At 35.8% G+C, this 24,764-nt stretch overlaps 1 protein-coding gene and 1 pseudogene across 6 annotated transcripts in view; one reads left to right on the top strand and one right to left on the bottom strand.

The window, feature by feature from the left end:
* RNF180 (ring finger protein 180) overlaps nucleotides 1-24,764 on the bottom strand; it is a 142,594-nt gene that overhangs the window by 103,405 nt on the left and 14,425 nt on the right. For 5 of the 6 annotated variants that reach the window (XM_019743764.3, XM_019743770.3, XM_088796521.1 and 2 more), the window contains exons 2-4: nucleotides 11,745-11,879; nucleotides 3,151-3,246; nucleotides 593-1,552 (exon numbers count right to left, since the gene is read on the bottom strand). In XM_019743764.3, the coding sequence (XP_019599323.3) occupies nucleotides 593-1,552; nucleotides 3,151-3,246; nucleotides 11,745-11,879 (1,191 nt within the window). Of the gene's footprint in view, nucleotides 1-592; nucleotides 1,553-3,150; nucleotides 3,247-11,744; nucleotides 11,880-15,897; nucleotides 16,010-24,764 lie in introns of those variants that run through there. The other variant, XM_074328904.2, reaches the window with a different exon arrangement.
* LOC109453266 (diphthamide biosynthesis protein 3-like) lies at nucleotides 14,300-23,090 on the top strand (annotated as a pseudogene).

Genomic DNA, 24,764 nt, shown 5'->3' with positions numbered 1-24,764 from the left:
CCTGGGCACCTAACATTCATTGTTCAGTCCCTTTATACACCCCACCCCTAAACATATCAGTCCGGGTAGAAGAATTTAAACCACAGAGAAGCACACTCTCTTGTAAAATTACAGTAAGGGTCACAATTTAACACCGTTAACCACACCTGGATCATGTGTCACATAACTGAATAAGGCTGCTTGAAAATATCCATTTAAGCTATATGTGAGGAAGTGAATGAATGTCACTAGATTATAAGTAGATGTACGTAGACAAATTTTTATGCTTCAATTTAACCTGAAATAAAATCCTAACTTGAATAAATTTAAAATGTATATGACAATCTTGTCTCAATATCATGAGATTACTGTTCTTCTAAAATATTAGCAGAATTGGGAAAAACTTCCCAAGAGGATATTTTCTAACCATGTGTGAGCACAGAGACAGGGTTAAACATGTCAATTATCATACACTACAATTAAGTTCAGCTAGAGAGAAATGTCATTTCACAAATCATTACGACCAAGGTGTATAAGGATGCAATGTTAGCTCCTCTCCCAAAACCCCAACGTTTGTAATACAGAATTCTTAGTAGACTCTTTTAAACATTACCTGCTTCTGCAGCCATCTTTCATGCCTCCGTTGTTTCCTTCTCAGATTCTTCAACTTGCTCCTTTCTCTCTTACTGAGCCTCTGATTCATGGCCCCCAATGAGAAACTGCCTGAGCGCAGGAAGTCCAGAGGGGAGAGGTGCTCTTCCTGGTCCGAGGCCTCCACCACATTCCTGCCAGCCGAGGGCAGGTCCATCAGGAAAGTCAGGTTGTTAGAACTAGCATGGTCAGAGCACACTGCAGAAGCTTCTAGACCACACTGAAATTCTCCTCCTCTTTGTGTCTGGGTCTCACGGGGAGCCACCGACAATCTTTGCAGCAGCATATTAGGATCAAAATTTGATGAAATCTGAAAGGAACATCTATTTTTAATAGATTCTAAAGGCAAGTCCAAAAGGTCAATAGGCTGTGTTTCATTTAGCCTGGGATAGGCAGTAGTTTTACTATGTATTTCATATAAAGTGGGTAATAAAGTCAGTTTCTCACTGATGTTCAGATCCAAACTATGTGATTTTCTATGAAAAGCTCTTGTGGTGCATCTGCCAGTCACAAGCTGGGGAACAAAAAGCTGGTATTTCGGATCGGATGCTTTGAAGAGCAGTTTTTTGTTCTTTATCTTGAAATATGTAGACCGTACCTCTAGGCAGAGTGCTTCTGTTAATCTTCCAGGGCCATTATTATTTTGAGCCATGTTTAAAAGCCCATGATTTCTGTTTCTGGAGGTGCCACCTGTCAGCAGACTTTCTGTGTCGCAACCTGATGGAACTCTAGGATGTGACAAGTATTTCAGCGAGGGTCTCGTTAGTCGGCTGGCCTGTGCTGGCTGATAATCAGTCCGGCTCTTGGAGAGATGCACAGCTGTAAGCTGGCCACAGGAACACTTTGGAGTGCTGACAAAATTAAAGCCCCCTAAACGGGCCCCACAAAAAGGGCAATTCAGTTTTCCAACTGTCCATTGGGCCTACAGGCATTAAAGGAAAATAAAGATAATGTTTTCATTATAAAGTGATCAAAAAGAACGTGAGTCTCTTGGGTTTGTTTTTTTTTTCAAGCTGACCACATGAACGTTTTCGATTTACAGAAAAGGCTAGTTAGCTTTCTGTTTTCTGATTAGTAGACAGAACAGTAAATAGAAACAAGCTTTCCAATAAATAGTGATAAGCAGCTCCAAAGTTCTAGAATAACATACTGTACATCACGCCGATCTAAACAATGCTCCTAAAAATTCTAAAAGTGTCTCTTAATAAGTTGAATATGGATACAGCGTGAACTAATGAAAAGAAAAATACACTATGGAACCAGGAAGCCAATCAGTCTACAGAGCTTAATTTGCAAGTAAAATCTCACAGAAAAGTATCTGTTTTGATACACTTCTTGCATACCAAGCACTGTGGGAAGGGACTTTATCCAACCAACAGAATAAAGCTCTTCTTGTTTTTTTACATACAACCAAAAGATACTGGTTGCATACATCAGATAGTGTATTTTCTATACTCAGATTTGAAATTAATAATGAACTGGCTTAAAATTATCTTTTCAACAGAGATAACGGAATATCTACAGTGTCCTAATACATTTTGTAAAGTTCAGGTCACTTGTAAGCAGTGCACTGGCATTTTCCCAGGAAATCATTACAATGTGAGAATGGATACAAGGAATATCAAATGTTACTGTTTAATAAAAAAGTTAAGCTAGTCAGTGAAGAAACACAACTATATTTTTCTAAAAATCATATTACTTATAGTTTTCTAAGACTTAAGTGTTTTGAATTGTGAGAAATAACACTATACTGTTAGCAAGATGATTTCTTGCTCTTATAATATTTCACTAGGGATCCTTAAAAGTGTGGTATTTTGATTTTTATTGGGCCAATAAGTCATTAATTATCCAGTTTATTTTATTTGTACACATACATGAATAACATACAGAATATTTTATTGATTCCATTGATACTGTTCCAGGTGCTGGAGATAAAATAATGAACAAAATATAAAAACCCTTGAGTTCATGGAGTTTACATTCTAGTAGGGAAGCTAGGCAATTAACAAGATCTGTAAATCATATATGTATGTGTCGGTGTGTATATATGTATATGTGTGTATATGTATAAGAATGTATATATATATAACATACAGTTATACATATTTACAAGCACTATATATTATAGTGTGTGAGTGTGTGTGTGTGTGTGTGTGTGTGTGTGTGTGTAAAATATAGATAGGTATATAAAGTAGAGAAGGAAGAAAGGAAGTGTGAGGATGGTAGGTTGGCCAGACAATGCCTCATTGAGCGTAAAGGCCTATGGAAATGAGGGAACAGGTGAGTATCTGTCAGAAGAGCTTTCAAGCAATGGGAAATAACAAGTGCAAATTCTGAGATGGAAGAGTACCTGAAACACTCCAGTAATAATGAAGAAGCCAGTAAGCGTAATCAAGAGTTACATACACATCCTTTCATGTCTCTGAAAAGAATGCATCCAAGAAAAATAGCTCTACAAGGAGGACAAAGACATTCTGAGGGTACTATATGCCTAATTTTACTGTGAAACTAGGAACTTACTTTTTGTATTAGGCAGTCTATCCATTCTGGAAGGGCTTCTATATTCATGTGCCACACATGACAAATATTTTGATCGTCAGCTGAATCATGTCTATCCTGTTATATCAAAATGCATGATATTAGTTATTACCAGTTCAGAATTTATTTCACAAATTTCATATTTCAGTGAAACACAAAAATATAAATTCAATTTCAGCTCTTAAGGAAATACACACCGCCCTCCTCTCCTCATTCCCATCTCCAAAAACAAACCCACGAAGACCAAAAAAAAAAAAATAATAAAATTAAGGAATAACCACCTGTGAATTTTTTAAAAAGGCTTCCATTTCATTGAGTTCATCAATTAAATTTAAAATTTAACAGTAAATTACTTAATGGACAAATCCAGTGCCCGATCCTTTTTTTCTATGTGTGAGAAAAAGTAGAACCATTCATGACAACTTTCCCCACCCACCTTCAAGCTCTGATTTTATCTTGATTCTACCAATGACAAAATAAGAGTTGCTATATTCTTTATCAAGAAGCTCAATAAAAGTGCAAGAGAATGGAGGAAATAGGCAATTGAGTAGGGAGCTGGAAAAGCCCCAAGTAAACTTTAGCTGTATAAGAACAAAAATTTCAAGATAGACAATTTTGGCTTTTTGAAAGATTTGTAGAAATAAATGTGAGTATAGTTGACACAGTATAGCTTCCCAACATGTCAGAAAAATGCAGGGCAACCAATGTAGAGATATGTGGCTCTTTCCTACCTATGTGACCTTAGGCCAATTGCTTTACCTCTCTGGGTCTCAGTTTCTTCACTTGTAAAACACTGCTAGGTAACTGCTAAGTTCTCTTCTGAATCTACAAAATTTTTTTCTATAAAATGACAGGAAAGTGTTGACTGAGAAGGAGAGGGGGAGGGTAAGGCTCCTGCCCACCTACTCTTCCCCAGGATCAGATTTTAACATTATCGCAATTGTTTTAATGGGTCAATATACTAAATTATACTTGTACAATTAAAAAAATTATTTAAAAGTTGATTCTGGCGATGCTGGAGTAAGTAGTATTATACATGCTCTGGTAAAACTAGCGAGATAAAAAAAGGTAACAAGAGACAAAGATGAACATTTTATAACAATAAAGGCGGTAATTCATCAAGAAGACATAACACTTATCAATATATATATGCACCTAATCCAGGAGCACCAAAATATAGAAAGCAATTACTAATAGACCTAAAGGAAACAACTGACAAAAACACAATTATAGTAGGGGAATACCCTATTGACAGCAATGGATGGAACATCCAAACAGAAAGTCAGTAAGGGAATATCAGCCATAAATGATATATTAGACCAAATGGACTTAATCCATATTTTTAGATCTTTCCACCCCAAAATGGTAGAATACACATTCTTAAGTGCACATGGATCATTCTTGAGGATAGATCAAAGGAAAAAGAACTGGACATACCAGCACAAAGAAGACACAAAACACACACTCTCTTACATTCCTGGTAGGAATGCAAAATAGTGTAGTCATTTTAGAAAAAAGTTAGTCAGTTTCTTTAAAATGTTATGCCTATGCTTATTTGAGATAGAGCAAATTGAAATAGGGCAATTTATAGTAAGAACCAATAAAAAGAAAAATATATGTCTACATAAAGATTTGTAAGCAAATCTTTACTATAGTTCAAAACTACAAACACCCTAATGTCCATCAACAACTATGGCATCCACACAATGGATCAACACCTATGGGATCCATACAATGGAATAATACTCAGTAATATTAGGTTGGTGCAAAAGTAATTGAGGTTTAAAATGTTAAATTACAAAAACTGCAATTACTTTTGCACCAGCCTAATAAAAAAGAATGAATGACTGATATATGCAACAACATGAACCAATCTCAAAAACATTATGCTGAGCATAAAAACCCAGACATAAAAGAATATATGCTATATGACTACATTTATAAGAAACTAGAAAAGACTGAATCTTATGGTGGTTACATGAGTATGTATACATTTGTCAAAACTTACTACAATGTGCATTTCATCACATGTAAATTATACCATAACAAAACTGATTTTAGAAAGTAATTAATAAAAATATCTTTTTAGAAAAGTGATCAAGAAACACTGGAAAATCATAGAATCTTTAGTTGGAAAGCTCCATCGGCACGTACTTAGTCCTCTTTGTACCCTCAGGTCACAAGAAAGTGCCCAACATATAATAGGTACTTAATAAATGCTTTGGGAATGAAAAAATGCCTATTCTATATCAAATTTTATATACAGAGGGTGCCAAAAAATGTATACACATTTTAAGAAAGGAAAAAACTGTATTAAAGTTGTAATACAATGAATGACACTAGCATTCATTTGATTAACGCCATCTTTTGAGCAAACATCATACCACGCATTGCTACCGTAATTCAATGCAACTTCGAAAAGTAATACATAGATAACATCTCTTAAAAGGTGTACATTTTTTGGCACTCCCGGTATTTTTCAACTGCAATCATTCCCTAGGCCGTGTAGTTTGTATTTCCTTTAAACTACTGAAAACTGCCAAAAATGTACATTGATAACAGTGTGCATGTTTTAACTCTCTATAGTATTAATTCTAATTTTTTTCCTGACTTTTCAAGATTCTCTGTCTACGCAAGAGTTAAATACATAAATATTTCTACATTTGTACAAAGAATAACAGAATATTAATGTGAGAATAAGTTAATGGCAATCAACCTATCAATACCGAGTGACTACTGGACACAATGTTGACCATACAAAGGGAGTGAAGAAACTTATTTACATGCCAAGGACTATGTGGGGGTACCTTCTACTTATTTTCTCATTTTATTATTTAATTGTGCATATTCCACTATTTCGTTTAACCATAGAAAGTGATCTTTATATTTAATCACATAAAACTGACCATGACACTAAGAAACCACCGCATATGATAAATTCTAGAGATGCTTTATGGACATTCCTATGACAATAAACATTGGAGTCATAGTTCTAGGTAGGTGAAGGAAGTTTTATAATGTATTTATTCTTATTTTTACGAGGTAACACACATTTGTACTGTGATTACTATGCCCAGGCACTGTTGAAGGGTTTTACTATTTTACAGATAGGAAAACTAAAGCAAGAGATTTTAAGTAACTTATACGTTATTTGTTCAAGGTCACACAGTAAGCAGCAAATCAAGGATTTCCATTTAGGAAGTCTCCCTTCAGAACTTATGTCCTCAGTCACTAAGCTTCCCATACCAAGTAAATGCTATCATTTTTAGGGCAATCAACTTTCTTACATATTTATCCTGAGTGTGTTTTAAGGCATGATACTACTATTCTTCCCTAAGCTTACAAAACAAACAAAAACCTGGGATGTAACTTATTTTTAAATTAACCCAAAACAATACACTAACTTATACAGAGGAAAGATATCTTTGGAAGAAATTCCAGTTGATTCTGATATGTGACCCCAACCCAATCTCCTTCATTTGAGAACTATTACTGTAAAGCAAGCACACATTTTCCTCTCAACTGTTAAAAGTTAAAGCATACTTTCATGTCAACAAAAAAGAGGAAAATCAGTTACAGCAATTAATACAGGTGAGAGGAGCATAAAGGATTGGATTAAGACTGTATATTGTATTTCGCTTCCTTTTCTGAAAACTTAGATATTACAAAGACAACCAGGAACCTCAAATATAAACGAGGCTGCCAACTACTTCACCTGTATTTACAAATACAAAGCCTTAGAAAAAAAATTATTAATGACACTTACTTCCAATATAATTTTCTAGGCAAAATAGGACATATCAAAATATTCAGTTTATAAATGTACAGTCACTTAAAAAATCATACAAATATATGTGATAAAACAAGTAATAATGGATGTATTTTAAGATGAGTGATTCAACTGGAAGCAACCTGATTTGAGGAATTTAAAGCCTTTAAAGTAGTGGCACAACAGGTTATCTCCTTGGAGGGACAAATTAAACTGAAAATTAGTAAAACTGTATTAGGATTTAAAAAATTCTTACTAGACAGATTTTCATGTCTCTAATTAATCATGTGGGGCAAGGCGGAAGGGAAGAAAAAGTAACAGACAATTTCATTTAATGCTGACAAAATGTTGACGAAATATTTTACAAATGAAATAATTTGTTCAAGCAGCAGGTGGAGCTAATGCATTGTTATTCTGTTGGTTTTTTTTTTTTTTCTTTAAGAGTGGGGAATGTATTCAGTTGCTGTGTACAAGAATTTCATTTAATTTTAAAGTTACACATGTAATGCATGTCTTTCTGTCATTTGATGATAGTTAAGGTTTTTAATTAAGCAGAAGGTTAAATGTAAAAAGTTGACAATTTAATATTACTAATAATGTGTTGAAATGTTTAACGCTTAACATTTCCAATATTAGCAATTAACATTCCCTTAGCTAATTTGTTAAAAGTGAGTCAACTATATTATTTAACTACTGCAGCTATAAAGACTAATGTAAATGACATGAGGCAAAAATGTCATTTACATTAACATTATTAATTAGATGTTGAAAATGTTACAAATATAACAGAACCAAATTCTATTACACTGCCTGGTTTTTCTATTCGTACTTTCAGAATGTACTTCAAGGGGGACATTTTTTTATTCAAAAGGTCAGAATGAATGAAAAAATAATTGAAAGCCTCACTTAAGAGTAGACAGCCTTCCTGCATCCATTCTTGCTACCTTCCGAGTTCACTTGTCACAATACAGCCAAAATTTCAATGGTCATGTTACTCCTTTTCAGTGACTTCCGAGCTCTTAGAATAAAAATCAAAGTCCTCAATTTTGGCTTATAAGACCATAAATGATTTAACCAATACCCATGTGTCTAGCCTCAAATTTTGCCAAACTCCCTCTTGATCTCTGAGCTCCTTTCATGGAAATTTTCTAATTCCATTGATACACCACATTCTCTCTCCCACAGAGCCATTGAACATGCGGATGCCAAAGCTTGGAACATTCTCCCTCCTGTACTGCCCTCAATACTCATCCACCTATCTCTATATAAGTCACTTTCTAAGAAAAGCCCCCTCACAACTAGGTCAATCCTCTGTCTGTATCCTATTCTTATGGATACATTCCACTTTTGACACTTACGCAGCTAAAAATTTAATATTTAGACTGACCACTATCCTAATGCTTCACAAGGACTTAACATCTCTCTTCTGCCGTTTTCTGAATTTCCAGTGCCTATTACAGGACCTGTTGTGTTTTAGTCAGCTGGGTCTGCCATAGCAAAGCACCGCAGACTGGATGGCTTCAACAACAGACATAGATTCCTCACAGTTCTGGAGGCTGGAAGTCTGAGGTCCAAGTACCAGAATGTCCAGGTCCTGGTGAGAGCTCTCTTCTTAGCTTGCAGATGGCTGCCTGCTCACTGTCCTTACATCTCACATGGGGTGTGTGTGTGTGTGTGTGTAGGGGGGGGGGAGAGAGAGAGATCTTCTCATTCTCATAAGGCCACAGCCTCCTATCAGATTAAGACCCCATCCTTATGACTTCATTTAACCTTAATTACCTCCTGAAAACCTACCTCCCACCTCTAGATATAGACATATGGGGCTTAGGACTTCAACATATGCACTTGGGGAGAGGGGGACATAATTCAGTCCCTATGCTGACACTATGAAAAAGGAACATAAAAATATTTAAAATGTAATAATAAAAATATAATTTATTTCAATATTATAGCCACTGAAGGAAAGATACTGCCAGGATAACAAAGCCAGAGAGACAATGAGCACAACATCTAGCCAAAGAGGTGAAGGGGGAAGTATATAATCCATAACCAATTCAACAATCATTAATCATATTTATGGCCACCACTGTTTTAGCAATGGTGTTACAAAGATAAAACACTTCACAGCCTGGTAATAGAGCCATAACCAAATAATTATAATGCTTTATATAGTTAAGTTTGGACCATTCCTCAACTTGCATTTTCCTCAACTCACTGGAATCTGGTACCTGCCGCTATAATTCTCACACGACAATGAATGTTGACCAATAATCTCTTTGCTAAAAACAATGTACACTTTTGGTTCTCATTCAGGTTCTCCACATACGGCTATATAGCTTGTATGCCAACTCTGTACAAATCCGGGGGGCACTTTCCACAGACTAGTACCCCCTGGAACTGTGCAGTGTACCACAGGCACACGGAAAGCAGGATGGGTCTCGTACATACATCTCCCCGTGACATTCAATACTATCATGTTTCCCCAAAAAGAAGACCTAGCCGGACAATCAGCTCTAATGCGTCTTTTGGAGCAAAAATTAATATAAGACCCGGTCTTGTATTACTGTTTGCTCCAAAAGATGCTTTAGAGCTGATTGTCCGGCTAGGTCTTATTTTCGGGGAAAGAGGATACTAATCGACCCCTTTCTTTGCAAAACATTCCTTGGTTTTCATTAACACTGTACCCTACTTTTCAGTCTTATCTTTTTCGCTACTTTCCCCGCTATATTGTGAGATTCTTTTTCTTCTTTCCATCCTTTCAATGTTCCTAGGCCCTCTTCTTTCTCACTTCATTCACACTCTGCATGGTGATCTCACCTGCTCTCCTCCAGGCTTCAGTCACCACCCACATGTGCTGACCCCTACTTAGTTCAGTTCTCTGTTTTGAATTCCATACCCATAGAACCAGCAGCCTCCCCAAAATCTCTATTTGAAACGTTCTCTGGGCCTCATAAACTTGACATGTCCAAAGTGTATTCAAACTGACTGAATAACTAAAATTGAGGTCAGCACTCTCCCACCGCTCCTGACTTCACAAATGGAGACCATTTCTGTTATGTTACTTTATTTTTATGTTTTTAGGGTTTTTTGTTATTTGTTTTTATTATTTGGCTTTTGATTTTGTCTTTTGCTCACATTTCATGTGTCTCAGGCTTGAAGGTAGGATAGGAGCCTCCTTTTCTCCCTATAGATATTGTAGATTGTTTCAGAATTCCATTCTAAATTCCTTGTCACATGCTTTACAACATGCCAGTAGCTGGAAAACTAAAGCTCAAATGTCCCAGATTTCCTTACAGCTCAAGTTCCACACATGACCTAGCTTCCACCAAGCTAATACACCTGCTCAATATTATCAAAGCAGCAGTGATGTCTGTATTTGTGCTGTTTCTTCCAGCAAGCTTGATTTTGGAGGTACTTGGTTATTCTGCAGCATCTAGATCCTACTTTTGTGAGGGCTGAGAGGCAATGTGTGAAACTTCCATTTCCTGGCATTGCTCAGGGATAAAGAAGTGTGGTCCTGGAGCCAACCGCTATGAATACTGTTTCCCCCAGTTTCCTGATCTTCTCTGTTGTTCTGAGATCCATTTTCTGTCTGCATGAATGTAGAAGACAGGTGACAAAGTACAGGGTTTCCTCAGGGTAGGGAGACCCTAAGGGGGAACCCCTACATAAAGCTGGGTTTTAATCTCAGTATAGGAGTGAATGAGAAATAAACCTGCTGCTCGAGACCCAGAAGGGATCTTGCCTATCTCAACTTTGGCATTCTGTAGAAAGAAAGAAAGAAAAACTCTTTCCTCAGGATATAGAAGAATTTCTTGAACAAAAAGTATAAAACATAAAGGAGATGATTAATAAATTCATCTACATTATGAACTTCTGTTCATCAAAAGATAGCACAGTGAAATAAATACAAGTTATATAAACTGGCAAAAGGTTTTTGCAATACAATAACCAACAAAGGATTAGTATTTAGAATATATAAAGAACTTCCGAAAATACAAAACAAAACTACCTAACAGAAAAACAGAGAAGAAGACATTTCACAGAAAACACAAATGGCCCCAGAGGATAAGATACTAGAAGGGGGAGGAAATAACCATGATCAAATGTGGCTGAGACAAGACAAAACAAAACAAAACAAAACAAAACAAAACAAAACACACAACAACAAAAACTGAGTGTCTCTTTAAGGAGAAGAAAATAATAATAGGTGGGTAGCGACTCTGTCTTCTGAATTGAGAATTCTCTGTAAAATCCATGTATTACGATCTTTTGGCACCTCTTTGATATTGCTGCTTTCATATTGCTCTTAGAGAAGCTCAGGGATTTTATTTTTGTTAAATAAAAAAGCATTTCGTTAAGCACTGTGGAATATTATTCAGGTGTTCCTATTGACTTTTAAATTATACATGAACTTTCTTTTCTAGGCCCATATTGAATACTACTATATAACAGGTTTTCCATTTCTTGATAGAGTCTTGAATTTAACTGTGGTGATGACTAAGGTTCACTCATGGTGGGGATAAAACAAACATGGATTATTATTGTATTTAACTTATGTGTATGATATTGCACTTAAAACTTTAAAACTTTAAGATCATGTTAATGTTAGCAGCTAAAGGTAAAATTAATTGTAAGTGTAGAAGGTGGGATGCCTTCTGAATACCACTCTGAAATGTTTTCAGTGGGTCAAGTAACATTAGGTAAAAGCTAAGTCAGGTGTGGAGGAATATGCATGCATGTGTGGGTGTGCCAAGGCATTCCTATCCTAGGAAAATATTTGAAGATTAGAGTTAGCAGGACTTACCTTAATCACTTGATTCTCAAGATATTTCATGAGACAACTGGAAGTTGCTATACATTTTCGACATTTCCAACAACGAAGAATATGTATTTCTTCTTGATTATGATGTTCAGCTATCACTTCTTGACTTCTTTTCATCTGTGGGAAAATTAATTCAGTTTTAGAATGTTAAACTGAATCACATCAAACTTGATTTTCTAAACCTTTTCCACAGCATTAGCTACATGTGGAGCAGAGGGAAGAGAATCATCATTTATTGAGGTGCCTACCAGTAACCAGTTCTTAGGTTAGGAGCACGCTATAAACTACGTCTGGGATTGAAATTTCACTTAACTATTATGTGATGCATTATGTTAGTGACTACCAGCTTATTTTATTTTTGCAGAACATTTTACGTCTATTTCTTTTCATCTGTTACTCACTAAAAGTGGTAAAAGGCAACTGCTGAAGCGTCAAATAAGTTACTGCAGTGGCCTGAAGAGAGTCATAATAAAGAACTATAAATATTCCTGTAAATAAGATGTTTTGAATACCCACAGCATTAAATTTTAAATATAATAGGATACCGAGTTATAGTAAATTCTGTGAAAATTGAAACTTACTTACTTTAAATGTATGGCAAAAATCTCTTTTACTGAATGCAAAGTTTCTCTTGTATATTGTACTCATGGAACAGTTAACTACTCTACATCTTGTGGCATGTGTAGTCAAACAAAGACTTCGAGAATAGGCCTAACAATTTTCTAGTCTATTTTATACCTGAGATTTTATATCAATACTGTGATTTAGACCAATTTACAAAAACAGTTTCACACTAATAGGTAAGGATTCCAAAACAGATGCAGTGTATTTAACAATTTGTCTGGTAACTATTCGTTATAAAGAAAGAAAATGTTCATTTATTAAGCTACCCACAAGAGCCTCCTGTCTTGTTCCCAGCCACATTTCCTCATTGTCAGCTCTTTTCATTTTTCACTCATTCAAGAAACATTACTGAGAGCTAACCATGTGCTACATAATGAGTCAAATTCTGGGGGCACAATGATGAATAAAACTTATTTTCTGTCATAGAAGTATTCACTATGCTATATATCAATAGTTTTCTACCCTAGCTCATTAGAATCATGTGGGGAGCTTTAACATATAGTGATGCTATGGCCCCCCTCCTAGAAATTTTGACTTATTCTGAGATGGGAAGAGAGCAAGGGATGGGTACTTTTTAAAAGTTCCCCAGGTGACTCTATAGTGTGGTCAGGATGAGAACAAAGGTCTACTACACAAATGGCTAACGAAAATGCAACAGCTTATAAGGACTATAAGAGAGGACCTTAAGCAACTTCAAAGGAAGGATTTAAGGAACTCTGCCTGGGAGGGCATAGCACGCCCCTGTTGCAGTCCATCTAGCTTCGACCTTCAGGTAGCTAGGCAGCAGAACCCATCTTAGCCCAGCTAACCACTCTATTTAAACCTTGTCCTCAATGATTATCAATAGCATCTTAATTTGCAAATGTCTTAACCTCCTCCAGCTTGATGCATGTTTCTTCATTGTTGAAGCCCCTCCCCTTACTTAACTTCTTTAGCACTCCTTTCACCTCTCCATATCCTTAGCATCCTCTCGCTTCATCTCCCTTTTAACCACCAGTGGGTCTCAGTCAGGAGTGGGGACTGCAGGGAGGGGTCATATCAGAATCAATGATGGAGAAACTTCATAACTGCCTATGTGCTCCCCCTCCCTGAGATCCATACACACCTCCCCATTTCTACTCCTCCCCAAGATTTTTTCCATGCCATCTTGGAGCACAAGCATGTAGTTAGAAAAAGCCCTGTAGGTGATGCCAATAAGTCTTCACTGCAAATCACTGAAAATCATACTGTGTGTGACAACTCTTTCATATAAACCACTTTTAAATTTATGTATCTAGTTTTGATCTCATTCCAAAGCTCTAGCATGCCAAAAGTCACCTTCCAGGTGTTAAATGCACATCTCTACATTAATCTCCTTTAGGGCCTTTGTACTGGCAGTCTAGATTTGTGCTGCCCTATACGGCAGCCTCGTGAGATGTGTTCTTGAACACCTGAAATGTGGCTAATCTGAACTGAGATGCACAGTAAGTGTGAAATATACATTGGAGTTTGAATACTTAGTAGAATAAAAGAATGCTAAATATTTTAACAGTTTCTACATTCATTTCTTATTGAAATAATATTTTTAATATAGAGAGTTAAGTAAAATATAGTGTAAGAATTTCACTTGTTTCTTTTTTTACTTTTTAATGTCGCCAGAAGAATTTCTAAAGTTACATATGTAAGTTGTATTATACTCCTACCGTGTTTCCCCCAAAATAAGACCTAGCTGGACAATCAGCTCTAATGCGTCTTTTGGAGCAAAAATTAATATAAGACCCGGTCTTATTTTACTATAAGACCGGATCTTATATAACATAACATAACAATATAACATAATATAATATAATACCAGGTCTTATATTAATTTTTGCTTCAAAAGATGCATTAGAGCTGATTGTCCAGCTAGGTCTTATTTTCAGGGAAACACAGTAATGGACGGTGTTTGTCTAAACCTTCTTGCCCCAGGTCTCCACATGGTTGGCTTCCTTCTCATCGTTCAATGTCAGCTCAAAGTCATCTCACAGGTATGGTATAAGAAGTACCAGAGGAGTTTATTTAATGTAGGTCACAGGGCCACGTTCACACAGATTCTACTTCAATGTTTCTACGGTAGGAATCAGCATATTTAACAAGCACATTAGGTGATTCTGTTACAGGTGCTCTGGAGACCACACTTTGAGAGATACCAACCTACAGGATACAGTCTAAGCTCCTTCCTAAGTCAAAAAGGTCCTGTAGGTACCACAAGGGACTCTTGTGATGGAACTGTTCTGTATCTGATTGTGGTATGCTCACATGAATGTACACATGTGATAAAATTACATAGAACTAAATACACACACGCAGACATACATACAAATTAGTGCATGTAACTAGTGAAATCTGAATAAAGTCGATGGTATGAAGGGTGGACAGGATCTTTCTGAGAATCCATAATGCACAATTCACAACTGAATCTACAACTATCTCAAAGTACAATGTTAAAAAAAAAGACATTTACCATATACATTTAAAACTTAAAATTTTAGTCATACTACTTTTAGCAATTAACGCTCCTGACTACTTGTATAATCTAGAACAACTCTGCAATATTTTCTATAAAAAGAATAAAAAGATCATTTAATCTTCCCTCTAAAAAAAAAAAAAAAAAAAAAGACCCTTGACCCTTTAAAACCTCACTCCAAACTGGTTCTTGGCGTCCCCTCCAAAAACACTCCACACCAACACTATGCAGATCTTTGTGCAGTTCCCTAAAATTATCTTTCCCTGTGTTCCCTCTTTTAAATTTGCTGATCTCTCTTCCTGTAATATCATTTTCCTTTCTCCTGCCTATATGTTAAGAAATGTCTGTCAAATAAAAACATTATGGTGTGTCCTCATCCACCTTATTCACTGGATCTGGCACCTTGCAACTTCTGGCTCTTCCCCAAAGTCAAAATGATTCAGGACATCGAGAGAGCCATGACAGCACAACTAAAGACACTCACAAAAGAGAACTTCCAGAACTGCTTCAGAAAGTGGCAAGAATGAAGGGATAAGTGTGTTTGAAGCAAGGGGGAGTATTTTGAGGGAAATTAATGGCAATGTGTCTTTTACTGTAATACATTTTTAAAATTTAAACATTCACCATATTGTTTGATCACACCTCATACACTTACCTGTACATATTTGTGTCTTACTGATTTAACTGTGAACTCTTAAAAAGCACTATTCAACTTTGTATTCTTACAATCAAACATGGTACCTGGCACCAAAAAAGACACTCAACAAATGTTTGTTGAAATCAAATGAACAAGATCTGACAGAGATCTCAGCTTACAAAATGTGTGTTTCCAATACCAAGTTTTAAGTATGTCTGGCCAGCTAGTGGGGCAAACCAAATAGAAGTCCTTTTGCAAGGGATGAGAGGAGACCAAGGGAAGAAATAAAGTTATGTCTATACATTTCTGAGCTTGAAAGGAGAACTAGAGGTTATCCAACAGTAATATATTTATAAGAGAGATGAGATGGCTTCTGTCAGAGAACTTACGTTAAAATAAGGAATCAAACGTGATAAATGAACCTATGAACAGGATGTAGTCTTTGAAGGAAATACAGCATGGTTGTTGGCTGCGAACTCAAATCCGTCCTTAACTTAGCACCTAAATGGGTTCAAGGAAGACAGGGGATGGTATAAGTAAACAACGTAAAACTATGTTTTCTGATGTGGTCTGCATAATTTGAGGCAGCACCCACCGGGTGGCTTTAACACTCTGAGGACTTGAGGGCTAGAGAACTGTTGAAGCAGACAGAAAGTGCAGAAAGATCTTGGGAAACAGTACAACATAACATGAAAATGAACTTATTCCTTAATTTATATGGTAGCCTCAGAATGCCCAGAAATACTGGGACCCTGCAGGGGGGCTGGGTTCTGAGTCAACAGACGTGGATAATAAACTAAAATTCTGATATGACTGTTCATATGACTGCAGTGGAACTGAAAGGCTGATAAGGCTTATGAACTGCAGGTTTTGTATTGCTTTTCTCCCCAAACCTGTTCTGATCAGATCAGATACATGCATTTTTCTAAGAACAAGTGCTCTCCCCAGACCCAAGTTCTTCCCACCAAGGTCACAGTTTTTGTCATGATAACCTTCTTATCTCCTGTTCCACACTTGGTCTCTTAGACCACACTAGCTGCTAATAACCTGCTTGCTATATACCATATTGCCTGCTCATAGATTTCCTCTTGTTGTACTTAACTGTCTTTTCTGATATCCCTGTCGCTTTTTGGTATTTCCTCAATGGAGTGGCCATTTGGAAAATAATGTTTTGCTGAGTTTATGCAAATCTCCCAAATATAGACACATTTCACATTTCATTACAAAACATCAAAAAAAAAACACAACATTTGTTAATATCACCACTAATCTCAGCAAAAGTTCTTTAATTATTGGGCAATAGTCAAACTCATGGTGGTGAAAACAAGTTTTTTAAAAATGCTAATTTTTGTTTAAAGATCAAATTTTATCCTTTGCAACAAACATTGCCAAACAGTCATGTCTGAATAAGCAGTTTGTCAATAATTCAAGTAAAAATGGTGTGCCATGGAAAGGTGGACAGTTCAGCTCTAAATTGAAACAACTGAGTAAGGGCTTTGCCTCAAGACCACCATCAGCCTCCAGTGTACTGCGGAAGTGCTTTACACATTCTTCCCATTTTTTTTCCACACAGAATATTAAAAATATATGACTTAAAAGTAAAGATTTAATAAAATCAATAATTTTAACTGTTTAAATAGTGTTTTAACTGCATGTGTATGCCAAAGGACTAGCAGTTTTACTCATAGTTGCTTGAGTATTATTAATGAAAATGTTAACACAGTAAAAAACAAACAAACAAACAAACAAAAAAGGGCAAATAACATCTTAGTATTACCAAGAAAAGAGTCTGAGCTAATTCTCTGAAAGCTCTTGGAGACACCAGGGGCCAAGGATCACATTTTGAGAACTGCTGCTTTATGCAAAACAGCTCTCTCAAACGTGGTAACTATGAAAATCTTATTTCCCACCAACATTCTTTAAAATATTTAAGAATAGATGAGTCCCTATGGAGAAACAAATCTGGTTGAAATTTTCTATAAAGCCAACTACTGGAATTACAACCTCCATAAAGAAGTTTCATTCCTTCAACGACCTTTTGCAATTTACCAATTATTTTTTTATGGTAAAATATCAGCATTTGTCATATGTCAAATTCCACACACCAAGGTCTCCAATTTTGCTTAACTCCCTCCTTGTTATTCATGGATTTAAACTTGAGATAATGTGAATAAAATGATAAATTATTAAAATTAACCTAAAATTAGAAAACAAGAAAAAACCAAACAACTTTAAAAATTGAAGAATAAATTAAATATTTTCTCCAAAGTCCATAAAAAATAGGGAGGGGCCCAGGCAAAAAGAATATAATTGGCAAATTATACCAATCCTTTAAGAAATGAATGATCTTTGTAAGTAATATAACCATGGTTCTGAAAACATAAAAGGAAGACTAGTTCCACAGATATAACCTTGACATATTAATTATATAAAGAGATATAAAACTAGTCAAGGAGAGTATAAAAAATTATATACCAATATATTTATGAAATAGATGCTAAAATCCTAAATAAAATATTAGGCAACCGAATCCACCAGTGAATTAAAAGAAAAATACATTTTGACCAAATAAGATTATTTCCAGGAATTCAAGGATGGCTCAAAATTGAAAAAACACACAAAACTATCCAATATAGTCAGCAAACTAAAAGAAAAACAAAACAAAACACATGACCACCTTAAAGGATGAAAATTAAAACTTTTGGTGAAATTTAATACTTAGTCATGATTAAAAAACAAAAATACATAGCATCCTAGAAATAGAAGGAAATTCCTTAACCTGAGTAAAAGGGAGTTACTTAAAACTTCAACTATTATAATGCTAGCTGGAGAAATGTTGAAAGCATTCCATGAAAATCAGCAAGATCAAAAGAAGACCATGATGCTCATTATTTTCTGTATTATTTAACTGTGTACTACAGCTACTAGCTAACACAATAGAAGAAAAGTAAATACGAGGTGTACGGACTGGAAAGTGTCAATAAGTGAGCAAGAAATCAAGTGCTGTTATAACATATGACACCATTTTTCTTTTTGGGGCTGCAAATGTTTCTATCGTCTTAGAGCTATATAAATCACAATGGTGAGCAAATTTGTTTCCTGATACTGAGGAGAAAACATTTATAGATAAACAATACCTACATTATATTACACACACACACACACACACACACACACACACACACACAGACCCTTACACCTTTGATGTATTTCTTTGCTCCCTTACCACACAGATCACTCTGTTGATTTTCATCTCAACTATATCACTTTCATTTACATGGTGTATAAAACTTTCATATATTGGTAGATGTATTTGGTTTAAAATGTTTAAATTCAGCGTTTGGACTTACATTCAATACTCTGGTATTATTAATGACGAAAGGCATCCCTATATGTACATTTCTCACTGTTTACATCGTAACAATGAAATCATCGAAAATATTTTTCCACATTGTTATCCTTATTTGAAGGATATTGTGCTGCTCAAATAAATCTGTTGGGACACAGTGTTAAATTAAAAAATAAGCTAATGTGTTAGTTGGTAGTTTTCTGAGGTACTAATAATGTACTAATTTCTAATGTACTATTCGTTTCTCTGGTACTCATGGGTGTGCTCGCTTTGTGAAAATTCACCAAGCTATTCACTTGTGATCTGTTTTCTATGTGTATCTTATTTCAACATAAAAATTACTTTAAAATTTTGCAGTGATTTCAAAATTACTCTTTTTGTGTATGTCTAGGTCCCCCTTCCCACCATTTATATAACCCCATGCTTGTCTCTGTTTAAAAACAGGGGGTAAAGAATGCTCAGTGTGAAGCAATGTCAACAGTGACAACTTTCATTATCTGGTCCCTGGATACAAGGTCATTTTTTAATGACAGGTGGAAGTCAAGGAATTCCAATGGGACAAGGAATCCGAGATGTATTTTCCTATCTCTGCCAGGAGACTACTTATCCACCACCAAGGAACAATTGGAGAATGGGGAAGATGTCAGAATGTGTCTCTGCTGCTCTCTCATTGTAAAAGTGAAATATATCACAGACCAGTTTATATGTGGATAAACAGTTCCAGCCCCTTTCACCACCAAAAGATTGGTTAAATGCTAAAGAAAACTTTTAGAATCCAACTATTGAACAGCTGGGAACGGGCCAAGATAGAAAGACAATTTTAGGTTAGTGTTTTCCAGCTATTTCATCGTCTTTATATATTAATATCTAATTATTTGGATAGAGAGAAGGAGGGATCAATAGGTTGAACATAGAATTTTAGGGCAGTAAAACCATAGTTTATGATACTATAATGGTGAATTAATGACATTATACATTTGTTAAAACCTATAGAACAATACCACACAAAGAGTGAAACCTAATGTAAAGTAAGGATTTTAAAATAATACATCATACTCATTCATCGATTGTAACAAGTGTATCACATTAACACAAGATCTTAATAATAGAAACTGTGCAGGAGGAGAGGGAGTATATGGGAGTTTTCCATAATTTCTGTTCAATTTTTTTAAAAGCTAAAACTGCTCTAAAAATAAATTATGTTGATCAAAAAGTTTTGATATCTAATAATAGCATTATCTACTCAAAGTTATTAATATTTAACAAAAAAGGGGAAGTTTGCCGTTGTCTGGGCTATTTAGATAATTAAAAATAGCTCTTCCTTGGAAATTTGGCAACATTGTTTTTTTAAGTGTAAGAAAAATTTCTACCTTATCGGTATGATACCTGTATAAGTTTACTTGGGCTACCATAATAGAATACCACAGGCTGAGTGGCTTAAACAACAGAAGTTTATTTTCTCCCAGCTCTGGTGGCTGGAAATCTAAGATCAGGGTGCCAAAAAATTTGAGGTTCGAGTAAGGGCTTTCTTCCTAGCTTGCAGACAGGTGCCGCCCCGCTGTGTCCTTACACTGTGCTTGTGCATTGGTCTCTTCCTCTTCTTATAAGTTATGACAATGGAATATCATAATATTGTGAGTAGGAAGTTTTGAGGGGACAAATTCAGTGCATAACATTCCTCCCTCTGGCCCCCAGAATGCATGTACGTCTCAAGATGCAAAATACACTCACCCTAGATCAACAGCCCCCAAAGCCAAAACGTATTCTAGAATCAACTCCAAGTCTAAAGTAGCATCTAAACCAAGTATGGGTGAGACTTGAGGTATGACTTTTCCTAAGGTAAAATTCCTCTCTAGCCGTGAACCTCATGTGAAACCAGACAAAGTATGTGCTTCCTAAACAAAATAGTGGGAAAGGCATGGGACAAACATTCTCATTCCAAATGGGAGAAAGCAGAAAGAAGAAAGGGCCCTATCTCCAAATATAGTTATATTGTGGGTTAGGGCTTCAACATATGGATTATTTTTACAGGAGGACACAATTCCGTAACAGTACCTAAAGAACCCAAGTCAGTCTTCTCAATTTTGACATTATTGGAATGCTGTTATTGTCTTTCCTGTTATAGAAGCATAGAATAAAAGCCCTCACATAAAAGTTCAAAATCTCTCAAAAGGTAAAAGTCATCCATCTGTTAGTGAACAAGAAAGAAAAATCAAAAAGTGAAATGGCCAAAGAATTGGGAGTTCCCCTATCAATTATCTGTATATTTCTTAAAAATTGGAACAAGATAAAGACCAGATAAAAAGCCAAGAGAAGTAAAATTGGTAAAAGTGTGAAAAGAGCAATGCATAATTAATTAGAATACAAAACACTAAACTGATGTAGCCAGTTCAGACCATCTCAGAGCAAATAATATTTCTAAATTTTGGTCTTTTTTTAAAAAGAAAAAGCCAATGAAACTGCACTACAGGTAAGGGGTTATGTCAACCTTGACTTTCAAAACCATGGTGCTACACCTAAATGATGCAACATCTCAATCTCTACATCTGCTAAAGACTGGCTTGCAAGCAGGAGGTCTGAAGATAAATATGTCCGTGGGAGCACATTTAACACTGATGAGACGGGATTCCTCTTTAATGTACAACCAAACCAGACATTCGCTCTTACGAAGGAACGATGCTATGGAGAAAACTAACGACTGACTGTCAAACTTACTTTGTTGCAATAATAAAGTAAAAAAACAAAAACAAAAAAACCATCAGAACTACTTAAGGAAATTTGATATATACACCTTAACTGTATATACTCGTATAAGGTTAATAAAAACATACTGGTTTCTGGCAGGATTTGGGAGTGGGGTTGGAGGAGGGGGAATCACCACTAAAATCAGAGAGAAAATGACCTGCAGAATAGGGATATTCTACTACTGACTGAGTATAATATGCTGCCCATACCCTCTGGGGGGTCTAACTTTAAAATATGTATATACTTTTTCTTTTTTTTTGCTTAAAAGCACATTCTATATTTGCAGCCATTAGACTGAGGCATAATTAGTCACCTAAAGGTTGTATACTAGAAGTGCTTGGTATACTATGTCCCCAGGAAATGAAAAGGAGTGCTCCTTTTATCATATAAAGAAGTAGCATATTGTTAATGTGAGGGAAACCTCATTGTTCTGCAGGACACAGTAACCGCAGAAGTAATCCACAACCGTTTTGCCGAAGTGGGCTTTGGAACCAGTGACTGCTCACACAGATACTATTTTGTAAAACCGAAACTATGTCAGCTCCCCCTGCTGATGTTTAATATTTCTGAGGTAAATGTGTTATGAACACAGAAGAACTGGAATAAAATATGCCCAAATTCAAGCAGGCCCCAAAAAACAAATATTAATAACACTACCATCAATGATCTGTGAAAAATTGTAAACAACATAAATGACTGAATTTTCATAGCGACAGTCACGACATTTGCTTGTGAAGTGTGTAAGAATACATCAGGACCCCAAAAGGAATATTACATTAAGCAGAAATTAAAACAGGGTCTTATGGATATGACTAGATTCTTGTGGAATTTATATGCCTTATGTACTTCAGTAGATATTTCTAGAACTTGTATTATTTCGTAAAAGGTGGAAGGATCCCTCTCAAACTAGCCTTCAATCTTTATCAAGGGTATCAGATACTTTATATGTACAAACAGGAGACTGGATCAGGTGATTTCTAAACTGCCAATGGTATAATTCTAGACTTGGTAGCTGTAGGGACTACAATGGCAACTGAATTCTCAAATTTATTAACTCTAAAAGTGTCTAAATCATGAGTGACAGAGAGACAGCTCAATCTTCTTCAATAATTACTGAGGTTACACACTTTGGGGTTTGAACATGTTGAAGTCAACTTCAACAGCTTTTTAACTGTTTAAATGATTCTGCACACACTTTGGTATTCACATCCAGAAACATTTTTTCTTGGAAAGCATCCAACTTTTGTTGACTAAAAAAAGTATTCAATAGGTCAAACTACCTAATCCCCTTCCAGTCAGCTCTCACCTACCTTCCCTCTACTTCTCTTCTACCTTCCCTGGGCCTGTTGCCGTCTTACACGTGAGCACAGTGTATATTTAACCTGAGGGAGTAAAGGTAACGTGAGATTTGATGCTACTGTAGCCACCAGTACCTCCCCTCCCACAGCTTCGTAAGCTACACAATCAATGTTGAACACCACCTCTTTTTTTTTTTTTTTAATTTTTTTTAAATTTTATTAGTTTCAGGTGCACAAGACAACACCTCTTTATTCTTTGAATTTCTCCTTTTCCCTTTACTTTCTCTCACAAACAGACTCCAGACACTGTCCTGAATGTTCACTGCAGTCTATCAAGCTGTCAGACCACTTTTAAGAATTGTAAAAAAAAAAAAAAAATCACTGAAGAAATGCAGACATTTTGTAACTTCTGTATCTTGATTAATTTTACCCATTTTAACTGCTACCATTCTTTGGTAAAAGAAGGAATACATTCTAAAGATGAATGAAAGTAATAGTGTGTAGGACCCATTCTTATCACACACTACTTCTCACATACTACTTTCTTAGGGAGGAATTATAAGAAAAGGTATTACATACAGACTATAGTTGTGAGCAGCTGAAATATACTTTTCAAAAAGGTGTGATTCACATGTAAATCTTAGAGATCACCTTATGATGAGTCTGCAAGTTTTTATTTCAAGGAATAGATTTAGCCCTTTTTGGAGATTTTTGATCAATTTAAGATATATCTAAATGTATTTTAAATAAAAGTGCCAATATTTTTTATTGGACCAACAACAGACAATAGCAAGAAGAAAATAAAATCAGGTGATTTTTAAAAATTAATTTTAAGTTGTATTTTGAGTGTATTCTTTCATTCAACAAATATTTGCTGAGCAAACGTGTGTGTGTGTGTGTGTGTGTGTGTGTGTGTGTGTACTATTTTAGCAGGAAACACAAAGAATAGCAAATACTATATTGTGAAAGTATATGAGAGGCTGAGAGAGGTTCTACGCCAGTTGGGGACAGAGTAGGCAAAATTGTCAGGGTTCTCAGAGGGAAACATCTAAGTGAAGAATTAATCCTGAGGTCAAATAGAGCCTTCTTTCTCCAAATGCTTCTCAGGCTTATTTCTTAGAAGGGTATATAAGGGCTAAAATATATTTACTTTATGGGAAATATATTACATGATATAAAGATTGCTCTTAATTGGAAGTTAATTAGTAGTTGCCTAATGCGCCATACTTTTATTGAGTGGCTATATTCTTTTTGATGGCCAAGTATCAATAATCAAGAAAGGATTCAATGAGAAAGTGGCAGCAGCAAAGATAAGCATACGAACTTGGCTTCAAACTCCTTTTTCCTTCTGGGCCAAAGAATAGTTACACAGAGAGGCTGTTTGTTGGATGCAGAGGCAGCTATACTAGGTTACTGCAAAAGATTGCTAGATAATGGAGCCAAAAAAGCAGTAAGTATCTCCTAGTACATAAAACACTCATCTGGAAGCTGAGACTTGAGCTTAATAATTTACTTATTTATCCCCTAAAAAGGGTTTAAAGCTCCTGGCACTTTTGTTGTTTGCTCTGTCTTCCCTGAGCAGCCTGTACCTTTGAACAGTTCATCTGTTACCTAAGTCTCTCTTTAGTACTCAGTACTCACTGAGCCACCAGGTACTATACTAATGTGCACACTTGTTTCTTCCTCTCAAGTGTAAGCTCCCAGAGAAAGGGCATAAGCACTGTCTCAAGTCTTTATAGTTCTTCACAATACCACCCAATACCTTGCATGGGACTATAGATGTCACTGAATTGAATTAGGGGCGACTAGAGCTACTGTTCTCTCACGTTGGGGATGGAAAGGAAATTCTAACACATCAAGTATA

The sequence above is a fragment of the Rhinolophus sinicus genome, chromosome 3 (assembly GCF_057876585.1).
Source record: "Rhinolophus sinicus isolate RSI-liver-muscle chromosome 3, RSI-T2T, whole genome shotgun sequence".
In the NCBI taxonomy this organism is placed as follows: domain Eukaryota; kingdom Metazoa; phylum Chordata; class Mammalia; order Chiroptera; family Rhinolophidae; genus Rhinolophus; species Rhinolophus sinicus.
The sequence above is the reverse complement of the archived record's forward strand: the minus strand, read 5'-3'. Positions and strand labels throughout refer to the sequence as shown.